Source organism: Sardina pilchardus, chromosome 23, assembly GCF_963854185.1.
Source record: "Sardina pilchardus chromosome 23, fSarPil1.1, whole genome shotgun sequence".
Lineage (NCBI taxonomy): Eukaryota > Metazoa > Chordata > Actinopteri > Clupeiformes > Clupeidae > Sardina > Sardina pilchardus.
This window is the reverse complement of record NC_085016.1, coordinates 27,000,226-27,012,701: the sequence shown is the minus strand read 5'-3', so window position 1 is coordinate 27,012,701 and position 12,476 is coordinate 27,000,226. Positions and strand designations below refer to the sequence as shown.

At 40.8% G+C, this 12,476-nt stretch overlaps 1 protein-coding gene across 1 annotated transcript; it reads right to left on the bottom strand.

Moving 5' to 3' along the window:
• Positions 1–1,646: 1,646 nt before the first annotated feature.
• Positions 1,647–11,608, bottom strand: LOC134071178 (adhesion G-protein coupled receptor G7-like). The gene is made up of 4 exons (XM_062527799.1): positions 11,443–11,608; positions 1,999–2,103; positions 1,804–1,913; positions 1,647–1,729 (listed from the first exon to the last, which is right to left on the bottom strand). The coding sequence occupies exons 1-4, from the start codon at positions 11,519–11,521 to the stop codon at positions 1,703–1,705; spliced, it is 321 nt and encodes a 106-aa protein (XP_062383783.1). The 5' UTR covers positions 11,522–11,608; the 3' UTR covers positions 1,647–1,702.
• Positions 11,609–12,476: the final 868 nt, after the last annotated feature.

Here is a 12,476-nt window from a genome sequence, read left to right as displayed (position 1 = left end):
TTTAAAACGTGTCTCCTCTCAAGTTAGAAAGTGCAATAAGACCAACTGAAAATGAAACCTGGCGTTTTTCTAGGCTGATTTGACATGGAACTACACTCTCATCTGGCGTAAGAATCGAGGCAACTTGCAAACGTACCATAGGCGTAGTGATATCGTACGCAGCATCTGAAAATAGTCCCCATAGACAACAAGCAGTAGTAGTGCCAGTAGTGTGCAAGTTGCCTTGATTATTACGCCAGATGAGAGTGTAGTTCCATGTCAAATCAGCCTAGAAAAACGCCAGGTTTCATTTTCAGTTGGTCTTATTGCACTTTCTAACTTGAGAGGAGACACGTTTTAAATGAGAAAATTACCAGAAATCTTAGTCACTTTTAAACATGAAGCTAGCAGGCGAGAAGCTAATGGTCTAATCCGATTCAATGATCTATGCTAGGCTGAAGCTAAAAGTTGTATCGCCAGACTCACAGAATGGCTGGATGAACGGGAACAAGGTAAATATCGATTGTTTTGCTCGAGGGGAGGTGGAAAATGAGCGTATTTCCAAAAATGGCGGAATATCCCTTTAAGTATTTTAATAATAAAGGGCTCAAACCTTAATGCAAAAAAAATCTTGTCTTAAGTGAATAACTGGGAAAGTTTTGTGGTGATACATAAAGGTTTTAAATGTTACCCTATCTACCAGTATAGCATTATATGGCGTTTTCAATGCAATAGTACACCATTTTCAAGACCCAAAATGACTGCTTTAATGACTTTTGAATTGTCAAACAAAGATTTCCTGATTCTTCAGGTTGTAAGGATTCCAAAAATATAGGTTTCATAATCCCCCAAAAAATTGAACGAATGAATTGGTCTGAACATAGTGTCCTTGAGTGACAGTTCGGGAACCACGACTAAAAGGCCCTGTGTCCACCAATTGCGTTTTTTGCGCCGACGGCGACAATTTTCAATATAAAGTCTACAGTATGTAGCCCAGCGTTCACAGCGCTGAGCGCCCTTGGTGGAAAAAAGCTCTCTAATCTGTGCATTTCTACCCCCTTATTTCTCAGTTCTTTGTCGGATCGTCTCTTTGTTTGCTCGTGTTGTCGTGTCTACTTTTGAAAGTGTTGAAGCCATAAAACGTCTTTTTTTGTCAGAGTGAGTCTTGTGCGTGGGTCCATCATTCAGAAACGTGACACTAACCAGCGTTACATAAGCATCACCTGGACATACTTGTATAACACAAAGATGATTTTATATTCCTCTTTTTAGGCAACTTGAGCATGTGTTCAAATAATTATTCTCCCCACTGTACTTGTATATCACATTGCACTTTCTGCTTTTTTTGCACTTCAGGTTAGATGCAAACAAGCATTTATCTTTGTACTTGTACTGTGCACAATGACAATAAAGTTGAATCGAATCTAACTAGATAGAGGTTTCCACCTAAACAATCTAACTGCAAGCAATGCAGTTTATTTTAGTTTATTTAGCTACTCAGCCAAAACTCTGAAAAAGTTTCAAACACGGATGCATGATCATGCAGACCACCCTGTTGCATGAAGTAGGCCTACCTCTGTTATATTGACGCTGTCTGATAGGATGGTGTTTACAATTTGTGCTGCAGACATAATGTTTGAGGACGTCAGCTTCTCCGGCCTGGACGTCAGGATCTGTGTACTGCTTGCTAGCCGCTCTGTTTCCACTGCATCCATTGAACCAGTCAACTGGGGAAATATAAGGTTATAAACTACACTTCTTTGGAGAAATACATGAAATAAAATGGTATGCGATCTCAAAGCTACCATTGTCTCAGCTACTCACATTGACTTGGATACCTTCAAGGGTTATTTGGCATCCAATTTTCTGAATGCGGTCAAATACTGGCAGTCCACCCTTGTCCAAGCATCTAGTTGAGGCTATGGAAATACCAGCTATATGGGGGGGAAATGTTTTCAGAGTTATCCGTTGGCATGACAAGGAAGAAGTTAACAATCAAGAGGTCAAGCAGTCTTTTACCATTGGTTGTACCCGATGGGCATGTCTCCGAGGAGTAGGCAGACCAACCAATTACAGTTTGCTGGAACTCAAAGTCATCCAACACAGTCTTCTTACAGACGTTTCCTATAATAAGGAAAAATATAACATAGGTTAGCAATATAACAATAACCTGCACATATTGCAAGAGTCAAACTGTATATTGTGCATGACTTCTGGAAATCATGCTGACAACAACCAGAAAACAGAACTGAACATAGTGATGATTTTCTTTCTCCCAATTTCAAATTGAAATCGAGACTTTCATATAACGCACACTCTTAAGTTTACTGTTTGATAGTGAAACATTTCTGGGGTATTTATGTGCCATACTGCTTGTCACACTGATTTTCATCGATTTTTATATACCGATTTTTAGCTGGCATCCATTACAAATGGCATAATTTTTGCCATCATTCTTCTTGTATTTTCTGTCTGTATCTTAGCATTGTGATTCTCAGCTTTGTGTCATTAGACAGAATTAAAGCACATATATCTTGTGTTGAAATAGTTCTCATGGCAAGCAGCAATGAGGGAGCCAAAGAAAGTTGTGACTACTGATGATTTAGTTTCTCTCTCAGGAAAATCCAAAATGGCCAATTGTTTATAATGAGTGGGGAAAATTTGCAATGATCATCAATATGAGTATGAAGAGTATGACCAGCCATTGGATTTTTTTTTGCTAACCCAACGTCATCATGATACATACTGTAACCCCTAAACACAGGTTGGCTAATTATAGCGCCCCCAGTGGCCGAATCACACCAAATTTGTTGTGTACCCTTGGGAGGGGGTTAGTTGTCATGTGACCAAGTTTTGTTAACACACATCAAAGTGTTCCCAATATATGAGCTCACTTACTGTTTGGCGACTTTGCCCCATTGGATTTGCCTTTATTACTGCAAAAAATGATTAGTCATCATAAGATGATCACAATGAAACTGTCTTATCTCCCTCAACAATGGAATTCACTTCTCTGATTTGCTGATGGGGTGGCCATTAACTTCGTATAACCTGCTACTGTACCTTCGAAGTAGTTCCAATGTGTTGCCCGTATCAAACTTGAATATTAATTCGCCAAACTCGTTGCAAAGTTTAAATGAACTGTCACGTTGCATCCAAGCTGAAATACAGACGTGCTGAACAAAGTAACATTGTAGCATATGACGGAGGTGGATTGTAGCTAGTTGGATGCCATGTAGGCTATACTGTAAAGTAGCGATCTTTCAAAGTTAACGTTCATCAGAATCCTGGGATATGCCCGCTTGACAACGGGAGAGATAGAACTAACGACGGCTTTTGGTGGTAGCAACCAGCCATTTAGAACTAACGACTGGCCTTTGGCCATAGCAACCATCAATTTAGAACTAGCAACGGCAGTTTTGTCCTGCAAGTAGAGAGTTGATATGTGGCGGAAAGTAGTTCCACAATCAAGACAGTTGTAGCAATGTAAACATTTACATTGTAATAGGAAATTAACACTCACACATGTGGTAACGGTGGAATAAATACAGGTGATGAATTACAAACGGGAGATAAGCGGGATAACGGCCTTCGAGGTCGACCGGTTGGATGGAAATAATGCACGTCGCCGGAGTTCTACATTCTACACGTCGCCGGAGTTCTACATTCTACATTCCCTTACATGAATGGACTCAGCATCCTCCATAACCCCTAATTTGACACCAAGATTGTGAAAATGTGATGATTATTAGTAGATGTATACGCAGTCAATATCCTGGCCAAGGTGAGAAAGTGCCCCCTAGAGGGAGGGCAAAACGGGATCAGAAAATTTGCACCCTGGCATTTTTCAACTCAAGGCAACTTGCAAACGTACCATAGGCGCAGTGATATCGTACGCAGCATCTGAAAATAGTCCCCATAGACAACAAGCAGTAGTAGTGCCAGTAGTTTGCAAGTTGCCTTGATTATTACGCCAGATGAGAGTGTAGTTTCATGTCAAATCAGCCTAGAAAAACGCCAGGTTTCATTTTCAGTTGGTCTTATTGCACTTTCTAACTTGAGAGGAGACACTTTTTAAATGGGGAAATTACCAGAAATCTTAGTCACTTTTAAACATGAAGCTAGCAGGCAAGAAGCTAATGGTCTAATCCGATTCAATGATCTATGCTAGGCTGAAGCTAAAAGTTGTATCGCCAGACTCACAGAATGGCTGGATGAACGGGAACAAGGTAAATATCGACTGTTTTGCTCGAGGGGAGGTGGAAAATTAGCGTATTTCCAAAAATGGCGGAATATCCCTTTAAGCAGTGTATCTATCAGTAGGGCTACATGTATTGACCAATGGTTGGCTCACTGCACTAACTAGCATAACTCATCTTTCTACATAAAGTCAAATGACATCCACAGAGAGACATGCAAGGCAGTCTCTGAATGCAGCATTTGCAAGGTGCCTTAAGGGCCATTCACACCAAGAACGATAACTATAACCATAACGATAAAAGCGTCCACACTGGCCAACGATAAGAAAAGTCTCTCCTCATGCTAATGAATGTGATGGCTAGAATATTATGGGTTCCGATTGGCTGTTAGCTTTTTATCGTTCTCAAAATCGCTCTGAAAGTGATCATCAACGATATCGTTCTTCATGTCGTTATCGTTATAGTTTATGTGTGAACGTTGTCATTCATATTAACGAGAACGATATTTATTTACAGTTATCGTTATCGTTCTTGGTTTGAACGGCCCTTTAGGCTGCGTTCAGACTGCCAGCCAAAATCCTATTTTTAGCCCATTCAGATTTGAATCGGATGTCACTTTTTGAAGTCTGAACAGTGACAGGTCACAATAAAAAGCCGATTTTTGCGAAACGGTTGCAAACCACATCCAGGAGGTAGTTTCATATCGCATTCGTATCGGATATGGACAGATGCGTCTCAGTCTGAACAGCTCCCAACACTCAGATCGGATTTGACTGTCCGTGACGTGACTTTACATGCTTTACATGCTACATACTAATTGGGATATGTTTATAGAGGCATGTGGGGGAGATTTGGATCAGTTAGCCGATGTAACATGTTCCTATGCTGCATTCTGTAGAGACATGATTATTCCAAGCAAAAGGGTAAAAATGTACTCTAATAACAAGCCATGGGTCACAAAATCTGTTAAATCCTGCATTCATGCCAAGAAACTTGCCTTCAAACACGGGACTGCCTCTGAATTGTATACAGCCACAAAAGACATGAAAATTGAAATTTTAAGGGCTAAACAGAACTATAAATCAATGCTGGAAAATAAAATGGCTGCAAACCACTTGGGCTCTGCCTGGTCAAGTATGAAGGCCATCGCAGGCATCAGTAACTCAAGAAATATAAGCACTGTCACTTTAGAAGATTTTGATGCAGATCCTGAACTTGCAAATGGTTTTAATAATTTCTTTTCTCGTTTTGATACTTATGATTTTAGTAGAGAAATACAGGAGCATAGGCATCAATTAGCTGACCAGAACCACTTCATAATTGAAGAGGGGCATGTGGAAAAAGTATTCTCTTCCATAAATCCAAATAAAAGCTATGGACCTGACAATATCTGTGGTCGACTGCTTAAACTGTGTTCTAAAGAACTCTGTTCAATTTTTAATTACATATTTAATGAGTCCTTACGGAATCAGCATGTTCCAAAATGTTGGAAGGATGCAGTAGCTGTTCCAGTCCCCAAGATAAGCTGCCCCAAAGCACTGAATGATTTTAGGCCTATTGCACTGACATCTATTGTCATGAAATCTTTTGAGAAAATAGTAAGAAATGAAATCTTAAAGAAGACTGCCTCTGATATTGATCAATATCAGTTTGCTTATAGGCCACACAGAGGGGTTGAGGATGCCACAGCCACTCTGATGAACATGCTTTTTAAACATTTAGAAGGAAAGGGAACACATGCTCAGCTTTTATTTATAGATTTCTCATCTGCTTTTAACACAATTCAACCTCACATCTTAACAGAAAGACTTTTAGAGCAATTTGATCTTAGTAAAAATCTTGTTGGCTGGGTTTTAGATTTTTTAACTGACAGGACACAAAGAGTGCGAGTCAATGGAGTACTGTCTGATCAGATATGTTCCTCCACTGGCTCCCCTCAGGGCTGTGTTCTGTCTCCTCTCTTGTTCATCCTCTACACCAACATGTGTCACAGCAACAGAGAGGGCAGATTTATTTTAAAGTATGCAGATGACTCTGTCATTGTAAGCCTTCTACAAGGGAATGAAACAGGTCATGGTCCAGTTGTCCGGGATTTTGTAGACTGGTGTGATAGGTCCTTTCTACAAATGAACATTTCCAAAACAAAAAACATGTGCATTGACTTTAGGAAACTCACCATGGCTAAGGAAATCACCAACATAAAGGGTCAAGCAGTGGAGTGTGTCAACAAATACAAATACCTGGGGACCATTATTGACAATAATTTAAACTTTGAGGCAAACTGTGAGGCTGCATACAAAAAGGGGAACCAGCGGCTATACTGTCTGAGGAAATTGGCCTCCCTCCACATCGACAGAAAGCTGCTCACTATGTTTTATCACTGCTTCACTGAATCTGTCATCTCTTTTAACCTGGTCTCTTGGTTCAGCAACCTACCCCTGAAAAATAAAAATTCCCTTAACCAAATCGTGAGGTGGGCTAGTAGGCTGATTGGAGAGCCACAGCTGAGCCTGGAGTCCCTACACAGCAGGCAGCTACAGAGGCTAGTTGGGTCAATCTTAGATGATGGCTCCCACCCACTACACAGCGAATTTCAGCCTCTCCCATCAGGCCGCAGGTACAAAATGCCCGCCTGCAAAACTAAAAGATACAGATGCAGTTTTGTTCCCTCAGCTGTCATAATATTAAATAACACTTAGGCTATTAGATTACACAATTTATCTAACTTATTGACTTCACAGCCTTCTTAATGTACTTATATATTTATTACTCATTCTGGCTTAGTTGCGAGAATCTGTTATTCTGTATTTTATCCCCTGAATTAATTATATATTTATTTATATTTTAGAGATTTAACCATGTCTTTAAGTCTGGAGCACTGTTGCCACTGTTATGTCAATGTCTTCTTGTTTTTTGTCAATGTCATTAATGTTGTCTATGTGTGTGTAAGCAGCCTACTCTTTTTACCTGCAACCAAATCTACCCTTGGGTACAATAAAAGTTACCTTACCTTACCTTACCTTTACGCCCACCTATTTCGAGTTGTGGAGCAACGTTACGGTTGCAAGAATCCACCTTGTTCTATTAAATGTCGTTAAATAATCAAATTCAAATCAAATCAAACAGCGCAGCTTGCCACCGATTAGTTTCGGTTTCTGTCGCGCAAATGCGCACACGCATGCATGCATTCAATGAACACTCACCTAGTTGTATTGTTCTATGTTTAATTACACCAAATTAGCAAGTATTTCCTCCTGATGGCAAACGTTTGTTTTCGTTGCTACAGCAACCTGTCAGATCTGTTACTAGTGTTATCTAGTGTTAACTATCTGTTACAGTCTGAACAGAGCCATATCCGATTTGGACACTTGCTAAAGGCAAGAAGAGGGAAGAGAAAAGAAGAGAAGAGAGGGAAGTGGAGTGGAGTGGGAGGAGGGATGAGGAGAAGAGTGTGGTAAGTGCATATTAGGTGTGTGAGGTTGTCAGAAGTGTTAGGAGAGGGGGTATTCTTGGAAGAGTTGTGTCCTCAAAGGTTTTTGAAGATAGAGAGGGATGCTCTAACGGAGCTTGGCAGATTGTTCTACCATTGGGGGGGCCACAGATGAAAAAAGTTTAGATTGTTGTGGGAGTGGTGGCGGCAATGCCAGACAACATTCCTTGGAGGAGTGCAGCGGCCGAGGGGTAACAGAAGCTTTTATGAGAGCATATAAGTAAAGGGGTGCTAAGGGAAGCCAGTGCAATGAATAGTGGCGTAACATGTGCCCTTTTTGACGGGCCGCAGCATTCTGGACCATCTGAAGCCAGTGACCATGGTCTATACTAGGAGCTGATTAGTGTGTTGGATTTGGTACGGTCTGATTGTCCACGACTATGAAATATGATCAGAGAAGGTTAGTTGGTCTGGTCATCAATCATGATGCCTCAGTTTTATTTGCCGCCTTGGTAGGTGCAAGAGAGAGGGTTTCAGCCAGCCATGATATATTAAACGAACGCCAGGTGAGGTAGGATTCAAACCAAGAGATCACTTTGCCTGAAATGCCCATGTTTGAGAGGTAAAATGCAGTGGTTGACTGTCAAAACCAGCTAATGGGTCAAGCAACCTGAGGACTGAGGACGAAGTAGCTGCTCTGGCAGAATTTTAGACTTCAGTCACAGACAGAGCTGGTCCAGTGAGGTGGCCACCATTGAATCCAGACTGGTTGGAATCAAGGAGTTAATCTGTGAGAGAAATTCTGTGATTTATTTGGAGGCTGCCCTTCCTATAGCCTTAGAAAGAAAAGTTGTGGGTGTTGTGGATGTGACTGTTCAAAATGAGCAGGTCTGAGGGCTGGTCTGTGAGAACACGCTCAACTGTGAACCAAAAAGAGGCTGAAGCAGTGCAGAGAAGTAACTGTTGCGGTGTCTGTCACATTTTAGAGCGAGAACGAGATCAAGCACTCTGCTTACTTTGTGAGTTGGGGGAGTGTGGACCCATTGTATTTCAAAGGAATACATAAGAGACAAGAAGTCCACAGAGCTTGGAGTATCTAAGTGTATGTTCAAGTCACTGCGGACAAGCATGGTACAGTCTTTCTCAAAATGGAGGAAAGCAGGGTGACCAGCTCATCAAGAAAAACACCCAATTGTCCCAGTGGAGAGTAAACCGGCGATTTTACAGTGATAGCATGGTAGGCCTACTCTGAGGAGTCATATCTGTGTAGGGTTGCCACCTATGTCTGACCAAAATCCTGGACATTTCGGCAACCCAATCAAGCCTTTTACTTATAAGCAGCGGGACCTTCACACATGCCCATGACAAAAATTGCCTCACTGCAGCGAAACAGATGTATTTACTAATATTATTACTATGTTATTATTATATTATAGAATTTTGTTTTTATTAGTAATATAATTGTAATACTATTCATCTGCTAGAGTTAATTGCTTTCAATAATATGTCTAATCTTTATTATTTTGGCTGATTTGGTGGGCACAGGTAAAAGGTTAATTTTACGCATCATATAGATTGGGTTGTCCAATATATATTATTATATAGGCTATATGAATATATTATTAAAATGATATAGATAATAATGACAAAGTAATTTGATTAAATACGGTTATTATTATTCTGTTTAATTCATTTATAAATGGTGCACTGCCACTTTAAGACTCTTGACAGTCAGTGGCTCTCACAATTTACAATGCTCAGGAGTACTACTCTTCACATTTTTCTTTTAAAAGTTTCTTATAAAAATGAGATGGTTATCAACAATGACAAGCCAGCTGGCGCTCTCTCTCCCTTTCGTGCGCACTCAAACGCGTTCTCAATTACGTTATGAGTAGGCTAACATAACGCAAATTAGAATAGCTGCAATAGATATTTCAATGAGTAGCCTAGGCTATCATCCCTACATGTGCTGTATGTAACATGCTGTTTTGATATTGACATTGTAAACATTCTCTAAGAGGGTAAAGCAGTGTGCAGTAATGTTAACCACAACGTCTTTGCTGGAAAGAAATAGCGAACAGCCAATGATAACCTAAGTGTGGCAGGCCAGATCTATGATAAACTAATGTTTGGACAACATAGAAAAACCGGTACATTCAGTGTCCCGGGAGAATATTATTTTTCCCCTGGACAGACCATTAAAAACCGGGACAATCAGGTGAAACCGGGACAGGAGGCAACACTATATCTGTGTGATGCTAACAGTGTAGTGTTTCTATCTGTTGGAAATTAGCAGGCTCTTCTCATCCCCACATCCAGATTGGCAGGAGGTATGGGAAAGTGTGTGTGGTTGATGGAAAGTGCAGCCAGAGTGGCATTGTTCTCCGGTTTCAACCAAGTCTCAGTGAGAGACAAGAGGTCTAAAGATAGGTGGTTACCTCTGACCTTCAATAGCTGTCACAGCCCCTGATGCAGATGAGATGTTGCAGGAACTGATGAATAGGCAGTGACCAGACCAGTGACGGGCATTACTCATTTTTACTCAATTACTGTACTTAAAGGGATAGTTCAGGTTTTAAGACACAAAGTTATATGGGTTCCCTGTCAGCAACATGTGTATTTACATGTGCATTTTCAATTTAGTGAGCTAGGCTTTAAATAATGGTGTTGCCTAACCTACGTTATTGTTATATCCACTATTTACTGTACCTTGTTGGCCCCTTTTCACAACATTGATGTTATCATAACTAGCCTCATGACACCATTGATCAAATGATGAAAGACAATGATGGACAACGATGGATAGATATACAATGAATGCCTATGGCCGTGCCGAATCATTTCAAAATAGTAAATGCAACTACATTAGCCATAATACATTTCAGGACTTTTACTTCCGATACTTAATTACATGAAGGCAAGTACTTTTGTACTTCCACTCAAGTGAAAGTGTAAAAGGACGACTTCTACTTTTTTCTGGAGTAACATTTAACCATGTGTATCTCTATTTTCACTCAGGTAAGGTTAGTGTACCCATTAAGCCCCCATTTAAGCCCATTTGCAACTTTGAAGTAATATTTTAGTAAAAGAGGGGCCTGTCTAATGCTATTTTGTCTAATCACACAATTTCAATTATATGTCAGTTTTTATTTGCCACCAATCACATTTGTCAGTATTCAATAAGACCATCCTTTGCAGTCTCAAGGAGGCTCAGATAAAGTCGCTTAAAAACGTAGTTTTTTTCGGACCCCTGTGATAAAGCCGCTTTTCAACTATTTTCAGCCACTGAAATGTATTGCTACACTGAAATTTATGTACTGCTATTTATTGCCTGGAATGGAGGCATCAGACAAAAACAATCTCAGCCATAATGGCTGGGAGGTTGATTGGCTATCCACAGTTATCCTTGCTGACCAAAATGTTATGAGAAGTAGGTCATACAGAAGGCAAGGTCTATTTTGGACTGTAAAAATGATCCCTTTCATCGTTAATTTGAAGCTCTTCCTTCAGGCTGGAGAAAAGTCACCTTTTAGAAGTCCAATAACTCTTTTATTCTCAGTGCAATATATCAGCTCAGTTTGTGCAATTTTTCTTATTGCATATATAGTAAATGATTCTGATGACCATCTGTCAGAAACATAGATACAGTAGATACGACAGTTTCTTAACTTATGTTAACCTGTGTCATTTTTTCCCATCTTGTGTATCTTTGTGGTTTCCCTTTGGGAGAATAAAGATAAACTGAACTGAACTGAAATTGAATGCTCTTCCTCATTTTGTGAGTCACTTTGGATTAAAGTATCTAGATGAATAATGTGTAGAAGTGATTCATACCAATAGAGCAGGTGACACCAGTCCACTCATCTGGGCAGAGGCAGACACCATCCTGCAGCAGACCACCGTTGTCGCACATCAATGGGGGTTGGGTTGTCGGTGTAGTGGTGGGAGGAGTTGTAGAGGTGGAGAGGATGGAGCTTGTAGTAGGAGTGTGTGTAGTAGATGTGGTTTCTAATGGAGGGGTGGAGATGGTGGTGGGAGGAATGGTATATCTAGAAGGAGTGTATGTAGTAGATGTGGTTTCTAATGGAGGGCATGTGCAAAGGATGGAGGTGGTGGGAGGATTTGTAGAGGGGGAGTCTGTTGTAGGAATATGTGTAATAGATGTGGTTTCTAATGGAGGGGATGTGCCAAGGATCGAGGTGGTGATTGGAGGATTTGTAGAGGTGGAGTCTGTTGTAGGAATATATATAATAGATGTGGTTTCTAATGGAGGGGATGTGCCAAGGATGGAGGTGGCGATTGGAGGATTTGTAGAGGTGGAATCTGTTGTAGGAGTGTGTGTAATAGATGTGGTTTCTAATGGAGGGGATGTGCCAAGGATGGAGGTGGCGATTGGAGGATTTGTAGAGGTGGAGTCTGTTGTAGGAGTGTGTGTAATAGATGTGGTTTCTAATGGAGGGGATGTGCCAAGGATGGAGGTGGCGATTGGAGGATTTGTAGAGGTGGAGTCTGTTGTAGGAGTGTGTGTAATAGATGTGGTTTCTAATGGAGGGGATGTGCCAAGGATGGAGGTGGCGATTGGAGGATTTGTAGAGGTGGAGTCTGTTGTAGGAATATGTGTAATAGATGTGGTTTCTAATGGAGGGGATGTGCCAAGGATGGAGGTGGCGATTGGAGGATTTGTAGAGGTGGAGTCTGTTGTAGGAGTGTGTGTAATAGATGTGGTTTCTAATGGAGGGGATGTGCCAAGGATGGAGGTGGCGATTGGAGGATTTGTAGAGGTGGAGTCTGTTGTAGGAGTGTGTGTAATAGATGTGGTTTCTAATGGAGGGGATGTGCCAAGGATGGAGGTGGCGATTGGAGGATTT